Source organism: Electrophorus electricus, chromosome 22 (genome assembly GCF_041902795.1).
Source record: "Electrophorus electricus isolate QZ-2024a chromosome 22, ASM4190279v1, whole genome shotgun sequence".
NCBI lineage: Eukaryota > Metazoa > Chordata > Actinopteri > Gymnotiformes > Gymnotidae > Electrophorus > Electrophorus electricus.
In genome coordinates, this window is record NC_137518.1 from 11,733,897 (window position 1) to 11,759,015 (window position 25,119).

Sequence of the window (25,119 nt, forward strand, 5' to 3'; positions counted from 1 at the left end):
TGTACTCTCTCCCCGCTGGGCGTGGTGTAGCCTGTACTCTCTCCCCGCTGGGCGTGGTGTAGCCTGTACTCTCTCCTCGCTGGGCGTGGTGTAGCCTGTACTCTCTCCCCGCTGGGCGTGGTGTAGCCTGTACTCTCTCCCCGCTGGGCGTGGTGTAGCCTGTACTCTCTCCCCGCTGGGCGTGGTGTAGCCTGTACTCTCTCCCCGCTGGGCGTGGTGTAGCCTGTACTCTCTCCCCGCTGGGCGTGGTGTAGCCTGTACTCTCTCCCCGCTGGGCGTGGTGTAGCCTGTACTCTCTCCCCGCTGGGCGTGGTGTAGCCTGTACTCTCTCCCCGCTGGGCGTGGTGTAGCCTGTACTCTCTCCCCGCTGGGCGTGGTGTAGCCTGTACTCTCTCCCCGCTGGGCGTGGTGTAGCCTGTACTCTCTCCCCGCTGGGCGTGGTGTAGCCTGTACTCTCTCCCCGCTGGGCGTGGTGTAGCCTGTACTCTCTCCCCGCTGGGCGTGGTGTAGCCTGTACTCTCTCCCCGCTGGGCGTGGTGTAGCCTGTACTCTCTCCCCGCTGGGCGTGGTGTAGCCTGTACTCTCTCCCCGCTGGGCGTGGTGTAGCCTGTACTCTCTCCCCGCTGGGCGTGGTGTAGCCTGTACTCTCTCCCCGCTGGGCGTGGTGTAGCCTGTACTCTCTCCCCGCTGGGCGTGGTGTAGCCTGTACTCTCTCCCCGCTGGGCGTGGTGTAGCCTGTACTCTCTCCCCGCTGGGCGTGGTGTAGCCTGTACTCTCTCCCCGCTGGGCGTGGTGTAGCCTGTACTCTCTCCCCGCTGGGCGTGGTGTAGCCTGTACTCTCTCCCCGCTGGGCGTGGTGTAGCCTGTACTCTCTCCCCGCTGGGCGTGGTGTAGCCTGTACTCTCTCCCCGCTGGGCGTGGTGTAGCCTGTACTCTCTCCCCGCTGGGCGTGGTGTAGCCTGTACTCTCTCCCCGCTGGGCGTGGTGTAGCCTGTACTCTCTCCCCGCTGGGCGTGGTGTAGCCTGTACTCTCTCCCAGCTGGGCGTGGTGTAGCCTGTACTCTCTCCCCGCTGGGCGTGGTGTAGCCTGTACTCTCTCCCCGCTGGGCGTGGTGTAGCCTGTACTCTCTCCTCGCTGGGCGTGGTGTAGCCTGTACTCTCTCCCCGCTGGGCGTGGTGTAGCCTGTACTCTCTCCCCGCTGGGCGTGGTGTAGCCTGTACTCTCTCCCCGCTGGGCGTGGTGTAGCCTGTACTCTCTCCCCGCTGGGCGTGGTGTAGCCTGTACTCTCTCCTCGCTGGGCGTGGTGTAGCCTGTACTCTCTCCCCGCTGGGCGTGGTGTAGCCTGTACTCTCTCCCCGCTGGGCGTGGTGTAGCCTGTACTCTCTCCCCGCTGGGCGTGGTGTAGCCTGTACTCTCTCCCCGCTGGGCGTGGTGTAGCCTGTACTCTCTCCCCGCTGGGCGTGGTGTAGCCTGTACTCTCTCCCCGCTGGGCGTGGTGTAGCCTGTACTCTCTCCCCGCTGGGCGTGGTGTAGCCTGTACTCTCTCCCCGCTGGGCGTGGTGTAGCCTGTACTCTCTCCCCGCTGGGCGTGGTGTAGCCTGTACTCTCTCCCCGCTGGGCGTGGTGTAGCCTGTACTCTCTCCCCGCTGGGCGTGGTGTAGCCTGTACTCTCTCCCAGCTGGGCGTGGTGTAGCCTGTACTCTCTCCCCGCTGGGCGTGGTGTAGCCTGTACTCTCTCCTCGCTGGGCGTGGTGTAGCCTGTACTCTCTCCCCGCTGGGCGTGGTGTAGCCTGTACTCTCTCCCCGCTGGGCGTGGTGTAGCCTGTACTCTCTCCCCGCTGGGCGTGGTGTAGCCTGTACTCTCTCCCCGCTGGGCGTGGTGTAGCCTGTACTCTCTCCCCGCTGGGCGTGGTGTAGCCTGTACTCTCTCCTCGCTGGGCGTGGTGTAGCCTGTACTCTCTCCCCGCTGGGCGTGGTGTAGCCTGTACTCTCTCCCCGCTGGGCGTGGTGTAGCCTGTACTCTCTCCCCGCTGGGCGTGGTGTAGCCTGTACTCTCTCCCAGCTGGGCGTGGTGTAGCCTGTACTCTCTCCCCGCTGGGCGTGGTGTAGCCTGTACTCTCTCCTCGCTGGGCGTGGTGTAGCCTGTACTCTCTCCCCGCTGGGCGTGGTGTAGCCTGTACTCTCTCCCCGCTGGGCGTGGTGTAGCCTGTACTCTCTCCCCGCTGGGCGTGGTGTAGCCTGTACTCTCTCCCCGCTGGGCGTGGTGTAGCCTGTACTCTCTCCCCGCTGGGCGTGGTGTAGCCTGTACTCTCTCCCCGCTGGGCGTGGTGTAGCCTGTACTCTCTCCCCCTGCTCTGCACTTGGGTTCTAATATCCGTTGGTTTGCCCTGGTCTCCCGTACTCAGACCTGGGTTCAACTCCACCTTCAGATAAGCCCTCCTGTCTATTACATGTTTATCATCTAATTATCATGCTCTATACACATTGTTCCCTCCACATGTGCAATGATGCTCTGTTTTCCTGAAATAAACCCCCAGAAACACCTTATACAGGCATGACACTGGATCCTGGCCACAGACATCAAAGAGCAAAGCAGATTTTGGCTACAAAAGGAACATATACTTACAGCCTCTCCTCTGTTCCCCTGTTTGCCAGTGGGACCAACAGGCCCCGAGACACCAGGAGCACCTGGCGCACCAGGAGGCCCAGCCGAGCCAGTTTCACCGCGGTCCCCCTTAAACACAGCAAAGTGGGCCAGTCAACCAGCACTGCATTAAGCACACATCCAGAAATACGAAATATAACACATGAGCATTAGGATAAGCAAACAAATCCACAAACTAGTTATGAGAAGGTTCAGCATGTAAGTAAGCGGTGAAGTAACCTTAACTCCCGGGGCACCGTCCCGACCAGGAGGACCATCTGATCCAGGGTTGCCCTATAGAACAACAAATGGTATTCAGATTTCATTTTTTTATTGAACTTTTAAATTCACTGATTGACTTTATTTTCAAAGGAAAAAGTCTGAGAGATAAAATACTGTATAGTAACAATCAAATTATTCATTAATAATCAATTAATCTAATTGATGCTTACAGTATTTATACAAGATGGAAGCCTGACTTCTCTAAACCCTATAAAACACACTTGTTTTCAGTTTAAAAACTGAAATACTGAGATAAAAGAACAAAGATTTGTATTACATTGTTAATTTTTATTAGCACAAGGTCAAAGTGTTAACCTTAAGGCATCCAGGATACTTTTAAAATGTATTTATTACAGTGGAAAGGAAATTTATGTTCAAAAGGAATCAGTGATAATATTTTTTTTCTGCAGACTTCATTTATCGCTTCTAAAATTCATCTGTAACATCAGTCTCCATTGTTGTGGGTAACATGTCATAATATAATAATCCTCCCTCAGTCCTATGTTGAATGATGTCCTACATTTGTTTTTTCATGGGCTTAAAGTGCACTTTTATACATTTATTAATTAATGAGAGATGCCCTGATCCTAAATAAAGTGCCTCACATCCAAATGAAGCAACTGACAACGTCAGGATTCATTTAGAACCTGCAGCTTTAAAGATGAGAGCCTAAAAGGTATTGTTTGTTTTACATCGCAGACTCTGAAACATGTAAGAGAGAAAGGTATTCTCTTCATTAGCAGACGCACATTAGAGTTTCCATGTGGAACTTTAACAGGGCAGTTTCACAGCTAAAAGACAGAACCAGATGACCCTACCCTTATATAGTAGCAGCGTCTACTGACTGACCTCTCTACCAGCTTCTCCTGATGGACCTGTTAGTCCAGGTGGCCCTACGGGTCCAGGAGGGCCGCGATCTCCAGGTCCTCCTGGAGTCCCCTCCTTCCCAGGCTCTCCCTGCAAACAGGTCGCACATTACATGAGATGTTATTGTACAATATTATTCCTGGTATAATATAATACAATTATATTGCAGCTGTTACATACAGACGGCCCTGGAAGGCCAGGGAAGCCTCTTTCACCACGCTGTCCTGGCAGACCCACAATACCACGCTGCCCAGCAAGACCCTGGGGACCTCCTGGGCCATCTGGACCCTGGGACAGAATATAGGCCATATTCAAATGACTCAAACTTGTTATCAGTAATCATTATCATCATCAGTATTTAACCTTAAATAATCCACATACTGGGTATACCATGAGTATTTATTACTTGCTATTGCAAGAATTACGTGGTAAACCATACCCATGACTGTATAATTACACACACCTTTGTGGTTCAGAGATTGATTTGGTTGCTCATGTAACTAAAACAATTACAAGCTCCATCAGATCACAAATGTAACTTAACTAATCAACTTATGTGATGAGAAAACAACAACTGTTTGTCAGATCTAACCAGCAGTGAGTTATAGCTGCATATCTGATAACAGGTCTTTCAGATAACTGTCCCTGTGTATGTCAGACTTTAGCTATGACAGGCAACAAAATGGTTTATGATATCTGATGATATATCTGATGGTATGATATCTGGATCTGCTTAGAGCACAGGAAGAGAGAACACTACTTGAGGCACATATAATTGGTCTAAGAGTTTGAGTTTCAGATTTTTTGAAAATGTTATCAACTTACTAGATAATGATGATGAATAGAAATGGTATAGTCTAAAGTGTGGATGTCAGAACTGTCAAGTTAGACTTGGAAGAGTCTGGTCTCTAAGCAGTCTACAATAATCCATCATTTAGTATTCTGGTCACCTGACTCATTTCACTAAGAAGAAAGATTTCTCACATTAGTCTCAAGTTTAAGAAATTGTACATTTATACTGTGATCTTTGTGAGAGATGTGAAGGTTACTCACAGGAGGGCCATCCTCCCCGGGTTCTCCCTTTTCTCCAGGTGGACCAGCAGGTCCACGCAGGCCAGAGTCACCCTGTCTACCTGGGGGACCACCATCTCCACGCACACCCTTAGGACCGTCCTTCCCAGGAGGCCCAGCCGGACCAGGCGGGCCAGGATTACCCTGAAAGAACAGGAATGAAACAAATCTGGCCACTAAATAATATATGGTGATGGTTAGGATAAAATCAGAAATGTTTGTAGATTAATGGGTTTGTAGGATTATTATGTGGTAAAAAAAAAATTGTAGCACTATGTCAAAACCGTGGTGCATGTTAGATTTTTAAAACAACTAATTGCAGACACACCAGCCCCCATTTCTGACTGCATTCCAGGCCCCACCGTAGATCCCACGCCAGTTCCTAGTTACTGTTCCTGTTCCTGCTCTAGTTCCTGTTGCTATTCCCATTTCAAGCCAAGCTCCTGCTCCAATCCCTGCTGTAGGTCCAGCTTCAGCTTGTATTCCTCACCAGGTCCTGGTTGTAGCTCACATTCTTGACCGGTCACAGTTCTTGACCTGCACTCCCAAGTTCCCTCTGTCTTCTTCCTGCCCTGAGACCCTGGACAGCTGGTTGGTCCATTCCCCTATGAGGGCTGGTCTGTTCCCCTATGAGAGCTGGCCTATTGCCCTATGAGGGATGGTCTATTCCTCTATAAGGGCTGGTCTATTCCCTTATGAGAGCTGGTCTATTCCCCTATGAGGGCTGGTCTATTCCCCTATGAGGGCTGGTCTATTCCCCTATGAAAGCTGTCTTATTTCCCTATGAGAGCTGGTCTATTCCCCTATGAGGGCTGGTCTATTCCTTTATGAGAGCTGGTCTATTCGCCTATGAGAGCTGGTCCATTTCCCTATGAGATCTGGTCTATTGCCCTATGAAAGCTGGTCTATTCCCCTATGAGAACTGGTCTATTCCCCTATAAGAACTGGTCTATTCCCCTATGAGACCTGGTCTATTCCTCTATGAGAGCTGGTCTATTCGTCTATGAGAGCTGGTCTATTCCTCTATGAGACCTGCTCTATTCCTCTATGACAGCTGATCTATTCCCCTATGAGGGCTGGTCCATTCCCTTATGAAAGCTGGTCTATTCCTCTATGAGGGCTGGTCCATTCCCCTATGAGGGCTGGTCTATTGCCCTATGAGGGATGGTCTATTCCTCTATGAGACCTGGTCTATTCCTCTATGGGGGCTGGTCTATTCCTCTATGAGAGCTGGTCTATTTCCCTATGAGGGCTGGTCTATTCCTCTATGAGACCTGGTCTATTCCCCTATGAGGGCTGGTCTATTCCTCTATGAGACCTGCTCTATTCCTCTATGAGAGCTGGTCTATTCCTCTATGAGAGCTGGTCTATTGCCCTATGAGAGCTGGTCCATTTCCCTATGAGACCTGGTGTATTCCCCTATGAAAGCTGTCTTATTTCCCTATGAGAGCTGGTCTATTCCTCTATGAGGGCTGGTCTATTCCTTTATGAGAACTGGTCTATTCCTTTATGAGAGCTGGTCTATTCCTCAATTATCTTTGAATATCCTTTGAATATTGATAATTGTGCTGTTTAGTTGGGAAATTATTATTAATAAAAGCAGTTTGATGCAAATGCCTTTTCACAAATGTTCACTTTATCGCTTGCAATTTGCGCACAAAGGCGATGAAGACGTAGCATCTGTAAGTGTGCATGTCAGCACGTCTCACTGCAACTCTGTATGTAACGTATGTAACATATGTCTGGTATATGTGAGCAAAAACATTTACATATTAGTCTTAAGGACTTCATATGTTGGAATTGTTATTGTAAACATTTAAATGAATGTATGCCATAGTCATCCTTTAGCTGAGTGTGCAGCTCCCAGAGAACATGGTATTACAGTGGACATGGTATTACAGTGGACATGGTATTATAGTGGACATGGTATTAAAGAGGACATGGTATTACAGTGGACATGGTATTATAGTGGACATGGTATTAAAGAGGACATGGTATTACAGTGGACATGGTATTACAGTGGACATGGTATTAAAGAGCACATTGTATTACAGTGGACATGGTATTACAGTGGACATGGTATTAAAGAGGACATGATATTACAGTGGACATGGTATTAAAGAGGACATGGTATTACAGTGGACATGGTATTACAGTGGACATGGTATTAAAGAGGACATGATATTACAGTGGACATGGTATTAAAGAGGACATGGTATTACAGTGGACATGGTATTATAGTGGACATGGTATTAAGGAGGACATGGTATTACAGTGGGACATTAGACTCACATTGGGACCTGGTGGCCCAACTCTGCCAGCAGCTCCTGGGAATCCAGTAGCTCCCTGGTTGGGTAAAAGCAGAGTACAAGTCAGTCAGAACACTTTTCAATTTTCAGGAATTTTCCGTAAAGATGCTCTTACTCACAGGAGGTCCTTGAGCACCACGAGCACCTTTAGGTCCATAAACACCAGTTGGTCCCTAAAATGTGTTAAAGATGATTGTGATAATATGATAAAATTAGGACATTTAATAATGAACAACAGACTTACTGCATAGCAAGAACTAATAGACAATGGGTCATTGTTGCCAAAAGCTCCCAACAGGGTAGTTAAGGCTACATTCGCATCACCAGGCTGTACTGACTGAAATCTGACTTTTTGCCTTGTTACACAAATCAGATTTTTTCAGGGCTGTGTGGACATACAAAACAGATTTGAATCACTGTCATATGTGGTCTTAGTTCAGATATGTACCTGATTCATGACTATGCAGCATGAATGTGAACAGAATTCATGTGGCTCTTTGCCTGTATGCATGTGCTTAGTCCAGTTTTGCAGTGCTGGCAAAATACTGAATATAATTTGTATTTAGTTTTCATATGGTGGACTCATGTAAACAGGTGTTATCAAGATGGGTGCCTTGTGACTGCATGGTATGCAGGTGCACTCTGCCCACTGCTGTGCAGAGTACTGTAGTAACTATTTTACTAGCCTGAACTGATGGAGGCCCAAGTCTTTGAAAATTCCTTTGCAAGATCTTCTAATCCTAGGTTCAACCACCTTTAAACTACATCCCTTAAATTTCTTTTGATGCGTCAAGATGGCATCCTCTGGCACATACTGCAACAATCGGTTTTCCTAAAGGTTCACAAAGCTTTTCAAGTAAAGATGATAATTGTTTAAACCATGTCCTAAATAAAGATATGGCAAAAATAAATTATAACAAAAGCAAGATTACATATTGTTGTTTTTATTAACATCAATCTATTGGGTAAACCAGACAGTAAAATGTTAGTAGTGTTCTGCTTAGATCACATGCTATCACATATTACCTGAGGTCCTGGAGCTCCAGAGGGCCCTTGTGGTCCAGGGGCTCCTGCATCTCCTTTCTGCCCACCCTCCCCCTGCTCCCCCTTGACACCAGGCTGACCATCGGCACCCTAAGGAGAAAGAAATCCAACTATGAACGACAACATCAAAGCTTACTGTGAAGATAGAGCATTATAAAAGTACACTAATGCTGATAATAATGACATATTCATATCTGCTTAATAAGTAGCAAATAACACTGTATACCATTCTGTTAATTATATTTAGAATAATTATTTAAATAGGGCATAGAAATGGCTAAAATATTACTATATAATGAGGGTAATAGCCTAACCCTAACCATGGCTTTCTTTGTCAGAATTTACTCAGAGAAGATCCCATCCCTTACTTAGGCATCAACTCTATCAGAATATTTTATTTCACTTTAACTTGATCTAAATCTTAGCCAGCACTCACCCCTTATTGCACTTGTATTGTAATGCCTTTTCCTTCAATCTTAAAAATTAGGCTAATCTAATCTAATCTAATCTAATCTAATTAGGTTAACCTGGGAAACCACAAACTCATTAAATCACGCACTACACCACTTAAATCTAGTGACAAGCTTCCATGGTCTGGAAGAAACTGGTAATTTCTTCTTCTCTCTAAAACTGCTCTCTTTCCAACATATTTCTGACAATTATGTTATAGATTCCAGGAGCTGGGCCCCAAAACAACATTAATGTATCTAAATCTGTATTCTCCAAGCAAAGGGCAGTTCAGATCTAGACCGGTGCACCTGATACCAATTCCCAATCTCCTATTCATTCATTTACAACGAAACTACATGAAATATTCAATTTAGAGTCACAGTATTTCCAAATTTCAAACATTTTAATTGCATGAATTTCTTCATTTGCTTCTGTTTAGTGTCTATTTGTATTATTGGACTATAATCTTTAATTGGTCAGGCCTTTAGTAGAGCCATGCTAAAGGCCTGACCAATTACAGCAGAGCCATGCTAAAGGCCTGACCAATTACAGCAGAGCCATGCTACAGGCCTGACCAATTACAGCAGAGCCATGCTAAAGGCCTGACCAATTACAGCAGAGCTATGCTACAGGCCTGACCAATTACAGCAGAGCCATGCTAAAGGTCTGTCTAAAACAAGAGGACTAGAGCAGCTGCACTCACAGGAGGCCCAGCGAACCCGGCGGCACCAGGTGGACCCGTCTCACCCCGGTCACCCTGTGACGTGAAACAAACACAAATAACAAATTACAAAATAAAAATTATAATTATTATTATATAGAAATATATCGAAATCATTAGTGAGTTTCACAAACTGGCATTATTGTTTTTGTTCAGGTGCTTGAAATTTATTTTAAGTTTTGGCACCTAAAATCTCTCTGTCATTATTTTATTAAGACATGGAGTCAGTTCAGTGTAAGGATACACCACGATCTGCAGGATTTAGATTTTAATTTTATTGTTGTAGATTTATTACGAATGGCTGTAATTTACAGAAGAAGTCTTGGTTTGTTACAACTGACGTGGGTAAGGACGCATGAAGAATATTTCTCTTTAACATCAAAACCAAACTGGTGTTTTGGAGAAAAGGACACTTTACTGCGGTCCTCTCTGGTCTCTGGTACTGTAGGCTAACCTACCGCATGGCATCTCGGACAACGTTTCCATGAAGAATATCAGCAGATCTCCCTTAGTGACTTTCAGGTGACCAGATAGTCGCAAAATCCCTTTAAATCTGAGCGTTGTGTGTGGGTAACTTTTAAATATCAGGGTAGCATGGGTCACTTTTTGTTCTATTTATTTCTGTTAATTAATTCTGACCTTTAAAACTATTAATTTTTATATTCAACTGTGCAAATGCGTGAGAAAGCTAAAAATACTTACAGGGGCACCACGAGCACCAGCAGGTCCAGAGGGTCCCGCGGGTCCGGACTCTCCCTGTAAAAGGAGACAGCATGGTCTTCAAACAGAACACGATATTGCACATCTATCATGAGTGGCACAGAAAATGATAAAAGAGATTTCTGTGAAATTACTTATTATACAAATATAAGTAGAGAATAGTTTGTTACCTTCTCACCATTGGGACCAGCAGGGCCAGGAGGTCCAATTGGGCCAGTCAAACCCTGAAAGATGTGCATGTTGTTAGGATTAGGGTTAGGGTCAGCATCCTACAGACTGCTAATACTAACACTGGTAAAGGATTTACATGCATATCAATGCCATATAATGCCAACTTAATGATTTATATTATGGTTGGAGAAACTGACTTACAGATTAGACTATTTAAATGGAAGAACTAAACAGACACGCCTGTCTTTTCTAAAAACCCACAGAGGACTTCACCCAATTCATCTAGAGTGAGAGTGTTCACCATCTATTATATTAATAATACTCTTAAACATGTTGATTTTAAATCATTTTTAATCCAACAGATGCACATTGTATTCACTCATGTTTTGTTATCAGTGCAGTAAGCTTGGTGCTGAGTGTCGAGTATGTGAAGGAACTGACGCTGTGAAAGTTGTGTGGGCTTGGTACTCACGATTGTGTGGGCCTGGTACTCACGGTTCTGTGGGCCTGGTACTCACGGTTCTGTGGGCCTTGTACTCACGGTCGTGTGGCCCTGGTACTCACGATTGTGTGGGCCTCGTACTCACGGTTCTGTGGGCCTGGTACTCACGGTTGTGTGGGCCTGGTACTCACGGTTCTGTGGGCCTGGTAGTCACGGTCGTGTGGCCCTGGTACTCAAGGTTCCATGGGCCTGGCACTCACGGTTGTGTGGGCCCGGTACTTACGGTTCTGTGGGCCCGGAACTTGCAGTTCTGTGGGCCTGGTACTCACGGTCGTGTGGGCCCCCATACTCGTGGTCGTGTGGGCCTGGTACTCACGGTCGTGTGGGCCCGGTACTCACGGTTCTGTGGGCCTGGTACTCACGGTCGTGTGGGCCCGGTACTCACGGTCGTGTGGGCCCAGTACTCACGGTTCTATGGGCCTGGTACTCGCGGTTCTGTGGCCCCGGTACTCGCGGTTCTGTGGGCCCGGTACTTGCGGTTCTGTGGGCCCGGTACTCACCCGTGCTCCGTCTTTGCCGGCAGCTCCTTCAGGTCCCTTGTCACCGTTGTCTCCCTGTGGAAGAGTGCAGGGAAGATCATCACCAGACCAGACACTCAAACCGCACCCAGTTACTCTCCTGGTCTTCTATTTACTTGGCATCAAATGAACATTCCTTTTGTTTCTGATACCAAATAGTGACAATTTAGATGAATACAAGTGCTGAATACCAAATTAATATTCGATGAAAGAAACGGTGAAAAAAAACACAATCATGTTATTGTGACATTTCAAAACTGTATGGAAATAGAAATATTTCTACAGAGCAGCAGGTCATTCTTTTCAGAACTCAGAAGTGTGCACTGAATGACTGAAACACATGAAGCACTGAGTCACATCTTCATTCATTTTGACTGGAAGAGAAGCAATCGGCTGTGGTAAAGCACTCAATGTAAACACATTTATTTGTTGATAACCACACATTAGAGCACAATTTTCATACTCTACCCTTTGAGGTTCACTGTGAGATGTCATTGGAGGATGATTCTGGTGACTTTTCACTGAGTCATCATAGAGTTAGTTACTTTTAGATTATTTTACTATATCCAAAACACACCTCATTGGGGCTCAGAGTGTTTTTGGATGCAGTATATGTAATTTTAAGGGCCCAGCTTGTGCTGCAGGTAACCAGCAGGGGGCCTAAGAACACTTGCAGAGCAGGAACTCTCAGCCCTGGGTACGCCACTTCCCAGGATCCTTTTGGGCTAATCAATGCTGATTGTGCGCACCTGCTGGGCTCTGTATTTAAACCCAAATGAAGAGCAACTTAGTGTCCCGTCTTTGTAGAGGGGTGACTGGTATGGTATTCAGGAGAGTGAAAGGAGAGAAACCAGCTCAAAAGAAAGAGAAAATGGTTCAGAAGAAAGCATTCTCTCAAAGGAGTAGGACTATTTGTGTTATTATTGCTCAGTTATTTATTGCTTTTGGGAAAACTAACCCTCAGTTTGAGCACATACATTTTGGTATCTACCATACTTTGCTGGTTCAAATTCCGCTTGGGGAAACTGTTACACTTTGTTTCATTTTGGTCTCTGTTTCACCAAAACATACATATCTATCTTCCCTTGCCCTCTGGTTCCCCCCAGCAAGAGTTCTACAACTGGAGCCTCCACCCGTACTGTCCCGTCACAGTAATGTTATTTATCACTACTGTTTTCAGCTAGCACTTTATTTCTTAGTGCTTTATCCACTGTGGTGTGGTGTTTTGAAATTCAGTACTTGCTCATGTCATTCACATGCAGTTTGATCTTGCATCTGATTGTCAAAGTGTCAGTTATGTTCTGTACACTATGGATGGATTGTAGTACAAAAGACCAACCAAGAAAAGTATATCTAACAGTATTTATCGAGGCTGGTGAGTATTTATTTGCTCAGAGTCGTCTATTGTCCCAAATGTTTCTTCACTTTGACAGCTATTTGTCTTCCTAGTGGTCCCACACTGCTTCAGATATGTTGAGGACAGGTTGCTGTTCGGTTGTGTTCCATCTGTCTTAGGTGTTTGGTTGAAAAATTGTGGATGGGTTTAGGGGCCAAACCTGTGTTTTTTTTTTAACAGGGGAGGATAAAATTGATGGGCATTGGGCAGAGAGTAAAGTTTAGATGGCTGAGGAGGGGCTGATTCAGGAGCTGAGGTGATGACGACTGATTTAGAAGCTGGGGGGGGGGGCTGATTCAGGAGCTGAGGTGATGATGACTGATTTAGGACCTGGGGGGGGAGCTGATTCAGGAGCTGAGGTGATGATGACTGATTCAGGAGCTGAGGTGATGATGAATGATTTAGGAGCTGGGGGAGCTGATTCAGGAGCTGAGGTGATGATGACTGATTCAGGAGCTGAGGGGGGGGCTGATTCAGGAGCTGAGGTGATGATGAATGATTTAGGAGCTGGGGGAGCTGATTCAGGAGCTGAGGTGATGATGACTGATTCAGGAGCTGAGGGGGGGGGGCTGATTCAGGAGCTGAGGTGTTGACGACTGATTCAGGAGCTGAGGTGATGACCACTGATTCAGGAGCTGGGGGGGGCTGATTCAGGGGTTAATGTCGCTTAGAAAGTGGAGGTGAGGAGGAAAGTATATTAACACTGCAGGAAAAGCTGAAGCATAGGCTGGATGGTGTTGAGAGCAGAAGCCTTCAAGAAAAGAAGAAGAAAATACTTCTTTAGAGATCCATTTAAGTTTGGGAAGGCCTTATTTGTAAAGAGAAACTTGGGAGGTTAAGAGGGCCTTCGAGAAGTGTATATTTGGATAAGGATAGGACAACAGTGTGGGAGTGGGAGCTGCCAGCAGATATTCCGATAATGTGAGTGTGTGAGTTTTCCTTCAACACCTGAGAACACTTGCAATGCAACATTTTATTCCCACTACCTTTCGCCAAATTTCTCTGAATGCCAAAATCCATTAGAAATACCCCCACACCAAAAAAACACAAATGTCCATTTATAGCAAGTTCCAGGAGACATTCCTGAGGCATCACTGAACTTTTGGAAACCTGAAGTCATTTAAGAAGCTATAAAGAGCTGAAATATTACTACCTGACCTAGCTCCCTTGAGGAAGGCTCTACCTTACCCTGTTAGATGCTCCTACTTTGGATTGATGTTTTGATATCATTTATTTGTTGCTATTGTTGATTTTGTAGCACTTTCGGTTTAAGAAAAGTGCATTATTAACTGAATTTATTGCTCTGATACCTGCTGTGTACTGACTCGATTTGCTTTTTTACACCTTCTATTGTATCATGTCATACTATTACATATTAATGCTGCTGCTATTTTTCAATAAATGGTTTATGAAAGCACCCTGTGAAATGTTTTGCAGAGCTCATGAAGGTGAGTTTAACTAGATTAAGTTTTAAGTTCTACAAACTGTCCTCAAACATGAACGAAAACCAACACACAGACCACAAGCACACAGGAAGACAGGACATAATACACTGATAGTCTGTCCAGGACAGGTAGAAATAACTATCAATGTAAAATATAAGGGTTTTTGGTGCTATCTAAAGGAGTAATATATTAATATTTGAATGGTGTTGATACAGCAGGAAATATATTTAGCTACTGAGTCTGTCTTGAATTTGCTCCATAGACATAGGCAACACATATTTTTTTCTTGTTGCTTTCACTTACTCTGTCACCCTTTGGTCCTGGAACACCGGAAGGTCCTCTCTCGCCGGGCATGCCTTGCAGACCAGGGGGCCCTTGAGCACCAGGGGTTCCAGCAGGACCAACAGCTCCCTGGACATGAGCAGAGATTCACACCACACATTTCAATCGGTACATCTGTCTGTTCATATCTGATAACATGATGGGCAGTTTCAAATGAATATCTGACCTAACCTGGGACGTCCACACAAAAGCCTCAAATCTGAAAATGTGGTGTTTAAGACAGGGTACTCTTGTTCACCTTGGGTCCATCAGTTCCTGGAGTTCCAGGAAGACCACGTGGTCCCTGTAGACCCTGGGGTCCTGCGCCTCCTCGTTCTCCTGGGAAACCACGCTCTCCCTGTGAGGACAGTCACAGGGGGAGGTCAGTAGCTAAGCTGGAATTTGCACACATACACTGTATACGTACATTTCATGCCTTATCTAATACAGAGTTTGCAGTAGCTACAGTATTACATGCTCTATTCCTGTCTTCTCGGATAAGCCCCAGCAGGGTATTTCAACTCAACAGATTGGAGTATTCTTTTAGATAGACTAAAAATGGAATTAAGATATTGATCTCCTGGCTCGGGTATTACCTGATTGGATGGTACCAGTTTGTACACATTGATTTATCTGTGCATAAGTTCTTTGTCCCAGAAGGCTTTGTTCTAAGACAATTATTATTTTCCTTGTGTATATTTAATTACACAAATTTATCAAGTTCCTGAGAATAAAAAATAAATCAAGCAGCATCTGACAAAATCTAAATCTCCTAATTATTGAGTACTAGTAGTTCTAAATGGTCTTACCTTGCAGTATTTTTGAATATTATGACTGATTATAAAAATGTACCATACCTAAAACACATGGTCTATATAGTATTATGAAAATTATAGCACAGTGTAGAAATGTTATAATTCTAACAACAGCAGGAGTCTGAGAGCTGTTATAGTGCTACACATGGTCACACTCACACACATCTGAAATTTCGCATACAGATGTATTTTACTGCATGGCAGAAGCAGTAACTTTGCAAATATGGTTAATCTTATGGCAACAGGTGGAAATGATCTCAAATATTTTAAAAAGGAAAGGTTCTCACTCTGGGTCCAGTGATTCCTGCAAGACCAGCTTCTCCTGGGACTCCCTGCGCAAAGAGGAGATGCATTATTACATTTATGTGTTTATGTCTGTTTATGTGTTTAAGTTTATGTGTGTCAAATAAATCATTACTTATTCATCAAATACCATGAATAATGGCCAGTACAATAATGGCGCAACCCTAGCAGACAGATAATGTCTGTGGCAGACACTCACCTGATCTCCAGGTTTCCCTCCCTCGCCAGGCGGCCCTGGAGGGCCAGGCAGACCCTACAACACATGACAGACATCAGACACCTTCTCATTACTAATCTACATATATACTTTGAAAATGTCTTTTACATTTTACATACTTTTACATTTTTAATGCAGAACAAAGTAATTAAGGAAGGTGATTTGTTGATTTGCTTATTATTTTAACACAATTTCTACACTGTTTAAAGGTTTACTTGTTACCACACATTTTAAACCACACTTTATTTGCTCTGGCAAAATCTTAAAAATATAGACTACAATTTTCTATTATTATTTTGGAGTAATCTGCAGTGCTCTACATCAGCCTGGATATTAATAATTAATTCATTTATTTAGCTTACAAATTATTTTTACCAACTAAAAGCTATGAAGCTGCAATGTACCATCATATACAATATATTTTATATATGTATAAGAGGTGGATAAACATAACACAAAATCATATGTTAGGCTTGTTGCCATTATGAAATGTATTGTTATGCAATTAATATATTTGTAAATTTTCAGGTAGATATACTCTTTGTTGTCTAAGTTTAGGTTTAGGTTTCTAGTCCTTATTTACTTTGACATACACCTCAATTCCACATATATTTGATAATGGGTTTGATGTTTGACTGACATTACTAGCATTTCACTGCTATAGCGGTTACATTACTAACATTTCACCGCTACAGCAGTTACATTACTAACATTTCACCGTTACAGCGGTTACATTACTAACATTTCACCACTACAGCGGTTACATTACTAACATTTCACCGCTACAGCGGTTACATTACTAACATTTCACCGTTATAGCGGTTACATTACTAACATTTCACTGTTACAGCGGTTACATTACTAACATTTCACCGCTACAGCGGTTACATTACTAACATTTCACCGTTATAGCGGTTACATTACTAACATTTCACCGTTACAGCGGTTACATTACTAACATTTCACCGTTACAGCGGTTACATTACTAACATTTCATATTTAGCACAAACATTTACCTGGAAACCAGGTGGCCCAGGCTGCCCTTGTTCTCCTCTCTCTCCAGCAGGTCCCTGTACAGAAGTAAACACACTGTCAGTGAGGCGCCGTATTCCGTAAACCAGTCTAATCTTGGGCGCAGTGGCACTTTCGAAATGAGCTGGTGGCATAATAAGATGGTTGCTAAAGATGCTCCAAGGTCCAGTCAGTCATGTGATGCCCTTCTCATGATCCTCATTCAGGTGTGTCACCTCCTGTGTAATGGACTTAGACCAGAGCAGGCCCCTGAGTTAGCTGGACAAACCCTGGACTCAAAGATGCTTGAACTGAATTTATTCCTCATTCAGAGAATCATGTAGATGGAGGACTAGTTAAGTGTGGCTGGTAAAGTACATTACAGGGGGTCCATATGTTTTGTAACCCAGAATCAGAGTTGCTTGAGGACCACCTTCTCAAACGTCTTCATGATGTGGGAATTGAGAATAAATGGTCTGTATCCTGGGTGCCTTGTTTTTATCCTCCAAAGTGGGGAGGAGAACATTTTGGCTTTTTTAGAGGAGAAGAGACAATGTACAACTCTACTGATCACTGGTTCAGAACCTTCTGGGGGATTCAGTCAGGAGCTGCAGCTCTGCCTGTGTAGAGTTTTAATTAGAACCAGTCAGGAAGGGGGTAGAGGTGGAGACCACATAGGTCCTCAGTTGGGTTACAAACATTATGGGTTTTAAAAAAGATTTGTGGTGGTATATAATGATTTAAATGTCCCCCTAGACATCACAATACTGACTGGACTGATGTTTATAAGTCAAAGCCTGTTCTACACCACAGTGCCACTGAGCCTCTAGTACAGTTTGACATGAAGGTGGTGGAATTAACATCCCCTGGCTGTCTTTACAGCTGATACACTGGCTGTCTTCGAACGAAGATCGAACACTCACCTCTTCCCAGAATCATTAAGCACATAAAAATGCTGACATAAGGATATGTGTTTGAGAGAGATTATAAAGCACTACTGTCAGTTATTCTGGGCAAAGGTACCTGCCAAATACTGTAAATCTTAGAAAAATCGCCTCATTAGCTATTCCTGTCAACCACTGAGTTTCCAGTCTGTTTATATAGGCAGTGCAAGGGCCCAGTTCTCTCCACACCTCCTTCATATTGTTCTGGAGGTTTTTGTCAAGTTTCTTCTTTAGCTCTGCTTATGCACACGTGTGTTCCTTGCCTCCGTTCTGAAAGGTCTCTTTAAGTGGTGTTATAGTAAATAAAATTTAATATGTAACACCATATATAGAGAACTACATTCCCCAGTTTCTTGTGCAGGAATTTACCATGTGGAAATGGCACATTTCCACCTTAGCTGTGTGTGCCAATCTCTGTCAAATCTTGTCCTCATTCAAACCTTGAGCAAGTGGTCATACTCTACTATAAACATCTGTAGTCTCACAAGAATAAAGGTTATCACATCACAACGGTCTCTTTTCAGGAATATAAATCAATGTTTTACCAAGTTTGAATGATTGTAGCTGGGATACTGTGGAGGATGCTTGTAATACACAGTCACTCATGTTTGGTGAGTGGTGATCCATTGCTCAGCTCTGTTACTTGCTAACAAATTTAGATTGGGCTTGAGATGGAAACTGTGCTAAAAAGAGAAAATCTGGAAGCTTTTGGACCTACAGGTAGGTGTGATTCAATATTCAACACTGCAACAGTGTTTCTAGAATACTCAAATATTCCTTAATAGTTGAAGGGTGCAGGTACAGGACTTCAAACCTGAACCTTCATAAGATTGAGCAGCTTGGTAACAACATTCAAAGCAGATATACTTACAGCAGGACCTGGGGGCCCACCTGCACCTGTTTCACCATCTTTACCAGGCAGGCCCTGGAGTGTGTGTGTGAGAGAGAGAGAGAGAGAGAGAGAGATGAGGGAGGGAAAGAAAAGCTCATTAGAGCTTTAAAAAAAACATTAATTAGCTTCACTAGTGGACAAATATAAAACCCCATAACTTTAGTGGAAAAATGATAGAAAATTTCAGGGCTGTTGTTGGTTTCACCTGAGGGGTGTGAGTGCGGTTAAATAATATCTGGTGACTGTATGGTCAGAGTACTCCCTAATATTAGCACTCAAAACATTTTGCCCTGATCGTAATTTGATTTGAAGAACTTGCTTATAGACTAAATTAAAATATTGACAATACACCTCTTACATGAACTTACAAAATGAAAGGAAGGGGGAGTTTGACAACGGCGACGATTTGTCTCATAATTTGCAAGTTCGACTGCAGTAATCAGTGCAATCTAACATAGCAAATGCCATAAGACTTCTTAGACGTTGTCATTGTAAACGGATTTCAAATGAACGTTTGCTGAAGGAGTTATTCACATAGTATACACATTTAATTCCTCCATGTATAAGATGAGACACTTTTACAGGAATAACAAACGATAACCTACCCGTAGTCCAGGAGCACCAGGAAGTCCTTTGTCCCCTGGCTTCCCCCCATCACCCTGCAGAGTGCAGAGTAGATCCACATCACTGCATTTATATAACCACACGTCTCACTATAATCCTCTTTAGTAAATACATTAATTAATGAATTGCTAACCCACATGGAACAGAATGCCATTTCTTTTAGGAACCATATTGCATATGATAACTTACAGTGGCACCCTTGGGTCCAGGGAACCCCATAACTCCAGGCTGACCCCGAGCACCCTGGGGCCCCGAGGGTCCAGGACGACCGTCCTCACCAGGAGCTCCCTGCAGGGGAAGGAGGTTGATGCCATCTCAGCAATCATGTGTCCCAACATAAATCCTTTTAAGATGCCAATGAATATATTTTGCCTCCAAATAACAGATTAAAAATATATATAATCAGGTTAAAAGTCTACAAACAGGTTAAAAATCAAAAGTGTTAGGGCAGATTCAATGCACTCTCTCGCAGGGCTGAGTCATAATACTCATAAGGTCTTTTCTCAAGTATAAATAAAAGTTAACACGGGGCTTTGATAGCCAGTGCTTCCACACCTAATGTGAAACATACTAAGGCAGTGGTAGCTCAGTGGTTAAGGTACTTGCCTAGCCATCAGAAGGTTCCTTGCCACTGCTGGGTCCCTGAGCAAGACCCTTAACCCTCAACTGCTTGAGTTGTATTCAGTCATAATTGTAAGTCACTTTGGATAAAAGCGTCAGCTAAATGTAAAATGCTGTTACAGTCTGCCATTATTGTTTATCAGAACAGGTTCAGATTGCGTCATTTGTATACATGCATGTAGGACGTTACATATATTTTTGACCAATAATGATCCAAGCAATGGAGGATGCTTTTGAAATCAGCTTTCTGCCAACTGTATAGACTATATAGAATCTGTGTCTTAACATCGCAATATTTTAAATGCAGCCAAAAGCTATAAACATTATACACAAAAGGACTAGGGTTAGGGGTAGAGGTAGGGATAGAGATAGGGGTATGGGTAGAGAGGTATGGGTGGAGGTAGCGTTAGGGGTAGAGGTAGGGATATGGTTAGGGGTATGGGTAGAGGTAGGGTTAGGGGTAGAGGTAGGGGTAGGGTTGGGGTAGAGGTAGGGGTAGATGTAGTGGTATGGTTAGGGGTATGGGTAGAGGTAGGGTTAGGGGTAGAGGTAGAGGTAGGGTTAGGGGTAGAGCAATGGGTAGTGGTAGGGGTATGGGTAGAGGTAGAGGTATGGTTAGGGGTATGGGTAGAGGTAGGGTTAGGGGTAGGGGTATGTGTAGAGGTAGAGGTATGGTTAGGGGTATGGGTAGAGGTAGGGTTAGGGGTAGGGGTATGTGTATAGGTATGGGTAGGGGTAGAGATAGGCATATGGGTAGCAGTAGGGTTAGGGGTAGAGGTAGAGGTAGGGTTAGGGGTAGAGGTATGGGTAGCGGTAGGGTTAGGGGTAGAGGTAGGGGTATGGTTAGGGGTATGGGTAGAGGTAGGGTTAGGGTTAGAGGTAGGGGTAGGGTTAGGGGTATGGGTAGCGGTAGGGTTAGGGGTAGAGATAGGGGTATGGGTAGGGCTATGGTTGGAGGTATATGTAGGGGTATGGGTAGCGGTAGGGTTTAGGGGTAGAGGTAGGGGTATGGGTAGAGCGGTATGGGTAGAGGTAGGGGTATGGGTAGCAGTATAGGTAGCGTTTAGGGTTTAGGGGTAGAGGTGGGGTAGCGGTAGGGTTTGGGGTAGAGGTAGGGTAGGGGTAGAGATAGGGGTATGGGTAGAGGTAGTGTTAGGGGTAGGGGTATGGGTAGCGGTAGGGTTAGGGGTATGGGTAGAAGTGTGGGTAGCGTTTAGGGTTTAGGGGTAGAGGTGGGGTAGCGGTAGGGTTTGGGGTAGAGGTAGGGTGGGGTAGAGATAGGGGTATGGGTAGAGGTAGTGTTAGGGGTAGGGGTATGGGTAGCGGTAGGGTTAGGGGTAGGATTATACTCACAGATGGACCAACTTTACCCTGAGGACCAGCATCACCTGGACGGCCAGTCAGGCCCTAAAGAGAAAGAGGAACTAGCGTTAACTAGCATAATGACACTCTCCAGGTAAAGGTATGTTAAAACTGAGAGTAACAGTACTTTTACTCAGTGACTTACTCTAGCACCAGGAAGACCAGGTTCACCAGGGCGTCCAGGATCACCACTGGCACCTTTAGGCCCAGATACTCCAGCAAGGCCACGCTCACCAGGGGCACCCTGGGATGGATAACAGGTTTAATTTGTGTTCTATGTTAGAATTACCACTTATGTCTTAGGTGTTTCATCTTTTTTGCCAACAAATGTTAATTTGTTGATTTATCTATTTCAAATTGATGCAAAATCAGTACTTGAACACCAATCTGAGAACACCATCTGTAACCTTAAAATTGAAAATGGGAGAACCAATGTTTATATGCTGTAGAGTAATTCAGACAGCGTGTTCTACAAACCAGATTACTTAAATAAACCAGGTTACTAAACTAACATAACCTGTTCTACGAGCCAGATTACTAAACTAAACCAGAGTAGTAAACTATCATAATGTGTTCTATGAGCCACATTACTAAACTAAACCAGAATACTAAACTAACATAACCTGTTCTATGAGCCAGATTACTAAATTAAACCAGATTGCTCAACTAATATGACCTGTTCTATGAGCCAGATTACTAGACTAAACCAGATTGCTCAACTAATATGACCTGTTCTACGAGCCAGATTACTAAACTAAACCAGATTTCTAAACTAACATAACCTGTTCTACGAGCCAGATTACTAAACTAAACCAGATTACTAAACTAATATAACCTGTTCTACGAGCCAGATTACTAAACTAAACCAGATTACTAAACAAACATAACCTGTTCTATGAGCCAGATTACTAAACTAAACCATATTACTAAACTAAACCAGATTACTAAACTAACATAACCTGTTCTATGAGCCAGATTACTAAACTAAACCAGATTACTAAACATAACCTGTTCTACGAGCCATATTACTAAACTAAACCAGATTACTAAACTAAACCAGATTACTAAACTAACATAACCTGTTCTACGAACCAAATTACTAAACTAAACCAGATTACTAAACTAACATAACATGTTCTATGAGCCATATTACTAAACTAAACCAGAGTAGTAAACTATCATAATGTGTTCTATGAGCCACATTACTAAACTAAACCAGAATACTAAACTAACATAACCTGTTCTATGAGCCAGATTACTAAATTAAACCAGATTGCTCAACTAATATGACCTGTTCTATGAGCCAGATTACTAGACTAAACCAGATGGCTCAACTAATATGACCTGTTCTACGAGCCAGATTACTAAACTAAACCAGATTTCTAAACTAACATAACCTGTTCTACGAGCCAGATTACTAAACTAAACCAGATTACTAAACTAATATAACCTGTTCTACGAGCCAGATTACTAAACTAAACCAGATTACTAAACAAACATAACCTGTTCTATGAGCCAGATTACTAAACTAAACCATATTACTAAACTAAACCAGATTACTAAACTAACATAACCTGTTCTATGAGCCAGATTACTAAACTAAACCAGATTACTAAACATAACCTGTTCTACGAGCCATATTACTAAACTAAACCAGATTACTAAACTAAACCAGATTACTAAACTAACATAACCTGTTCTACGAACCAAATTACTAAACTAAACCAGATTACTAAACTAACATAACATGTTCTATGAGCCATATTACTAAACTAAACCAGATTACTAAATTAACATAACCTGTTCTACGAGACAGATTACTAAACTAAACCAGATTACTAAATTAACATAACCTGTTCTATGATCCAGGTTCCAGCTATTTGAACAAGAAGATTATTAAAGTAAAATCTTCACCCTTATGAGATTAAATATTTTTATACTTTATATTTTTCTTATTTATCAACATGCTTAACAGTAATTAAATTAACATGAAATTAAGATGTGACTGAACTTTCATACATTGTTGACATGATGTAATACTAATGTGTAAATCAGTGAAATCAATAAATCAATGTTGTCAGACTAAGAGCACTTTAACAAGATTTATGGTGAGAACAGTAATCCTTATCACCATCAACATCAGATCTTCCTGCCAATGCAAGTATCAGATAATGAGCTGCCATCACAGTCCCTTTATATCAGTCCAAATGAACACCTCCTCTAAGATGTGTTTAAACACAGCATCCATCAGAGGAAGTGTACACTTATCTAAAACTGAATTTTAATTCACTAAATTCACTATGAACAATTCAAAATTTTAAAAGTTTCATAAATGCAAAATAGTCTGCAAATCAATGCTCAGACTAATCAAATGCATGTAATTTGATTAACTACATAAAATTAATTACATTTTTAATTTTTGAAGGTTTTAAACCCTAAGCATAGGTGATAGTGGTAAGACTCACCTTGGGACCTGCTAAACCATCCTGTCCTGGGAAACCACGATTACCAGGAGTTCCCTACAGAAAAAGAAGAAAGAAACACATTAACTATTACAATACATTAAGATCATAAGACTGTTATTTACAGTCAGCAGCAATGGAACATAGGTAGAATTCCCTTTGATCTAACTAGCATCCACCCCTGGGTCAAAACCAATCTGCCCATGAAAGACCCCTAACAGAGTTGACCTAACATATACACTGGGTATAGAACTCTAGTAGAGCTAGTCCAGTGAACACGATAGTGGTGTCAGGAGTGGTGAATTTGCAAATTCATCTGTAATTTGTGTTTACAATGGAAAAAAAAAACCCTGGATGGTTTTAATTAATGGGTTAAAGAGGACTATCTTTATTAAAAACCAAAAGTAAATCTACTGTATGTGCAATTGTGTGTATTTAATACTGTAATTTACTCTCTCTCCAGGGGGCCCAGGTGGTCCAGAAGCTCCAGGTTCTCCTCTGGGCCCTCTCTTACCCTCCTCTCCAGCAGGGCCTAGTACTCCTTGAGGACCAGCACGGCCCTAACACAACATAAACAAGGTTGATAAAAGAAAAGTCATTATAATGATATAATGAAAATCATTATGCAGTGAAAATGCTTAGAACTATTAATGTGTCTGGAATTTGTATTATTTTATTTTTATGTTCTTCAAACTAAAATGTTTGGTCTGTGAAGTAGACTTAATGCTTTACAGTTTAAAAATCTCATAATTTAATTTGTGCATTAAGGCATTTGCCTCTAACATTGTTTTAAGTAAGGTTTAAAGGCCTTTTAGAAAAAGAAAAATACAGTTGCAAGGAAAAATTTTGTAAATGCTTTGGATTCCAGCATTAAGCACAAAATGTTGGTCTGATCTTCAGCTAAGTCACAATAGTGTACATTGAAGGCTCCCAGAGACATCTGGATGACCAGAGGGCTGTTAAAAGGGGTGAAAACCACGTTCAATCATGTTGGGTAGTGTAGACTGACTGCAGCTTGTCAAAGCAAGCTATGAACAGAAAGGAAAGGACTATGTTATGTTGTCAGGGAGGATAAGAAGATCAGGTATAGCATATATTACTGGATCATAGCTTTATTACTGCATCATATCTTATATTGCCTTCAAAATAGCCCTATCTAACAACAGCTAAGTGACAACTGTGAGATAAATATACGTTGGCATGACAAACTGAACGAGTACAAGTGAAAAACAACAGGAGAGTTTGATATCCATAAATCAGTGATGTTACTTATACAGTCTTCTGACGTCAAAGCAGTGAACTTTAGATTTAGTTACATTTTTTTAAAGCTAATTTTATTTTTCAATTCTAACAAAATCGTAACTCAAAGGATCCATAGGTATTTTGAAAAAAAAAAAAGAGTTTGT

The 25,119-nt window shown here is 43.0% G+C and overlaps 1 protein-coding gene across 2 annotated transcripts in view; it reads right to left on the reverse strand.

The window, feature by feature from the left end:
* The window catches only part of col2a1b (collagen, type II, alpha 1b), a 61,491-nt gene that overhangs the window by 7,847 nt on the left and 28,525 nt on the right, over positions 1–25,119 (reverse strand). For both annotated transcript variants that reach the window (XM_027016574.3, XM_027016573.3), the window contains 24 exons: positions 24,166–24,273; positions 23,717–23,770; positions 21,397–21,495; positions 21,243–21,296; positions 19,458–19,556; positions 19,250–19,303; positions 18,624–18,677; positions 16,814–16,867; positions 15,780–15,833; positions 15,565–15,609; positions 14,722–14,820; positions 14,445–14,552; positions 11,283–11,336; positions 10,280–10,333; positions 10,092–10,145; positions 9,372–9,425; positions 8,201–8,308; positions 7,294–7,347; positions 7,158–7,211; positions 4,848–5,009; positions 3,975–4,082; positions 3,777–3,884; positions 2,886–2,939; positions 2,628–2,735 (listed from right to left, as the gene is read on the reverse strand). In XM_027016574.3, the coding sequence (XP_026872375.3) occupies positions 2,628–2,735; positions 2,886–2,939; positions 3,777–3,884; positions 3,975–4,082; positions 4,848–5,009; positions 7,158–7,211; positions 7,294–7,347; positions 8,201–8,308; positions 9,372–9,425; positions 10,092–10,145; positions 10,280–10,333; positions 11,283–11,336; positions 14,445–14,552; positions 14,722–14,820; positions 15,565–15,609; positions 15,780–15,833; positions 16,814–16,867; positions 18,624–18,677; positions 19,250–19,303; positions 19,458–19,556; positions 21,243–21,296; positions 21,397–21,495; positions 23,717–23,770; positions 24,166–24,273 (1,854 nt within the window). The remainder of the gene's footprint in view (positions 1–2,627; positions 2,736–2,885; positions 2,940–3,776; positions 3,885–3,974; positions 4,083–4,847; positions 5,010–7,157; positions 7,212–7,293; positions 7,348–8,200; positions 8,309–9,371; positions 9,426–10,091; positions 10,146–10,279; positions 10,334–11,282; positions 11,337–14,444; positions 14,553–14,721; positions 14,821–15,564; positions 15,610–15,779; positions 15,834–16,813; positions 16,868–18,623; positions 18,678–19,249; positions 19,304–19,457; positions 19,557–21,242; positions 21,297–21,396; positions 21,496–23,716; positions 23,771–24,165; positions 24,274–25,119) is intronic.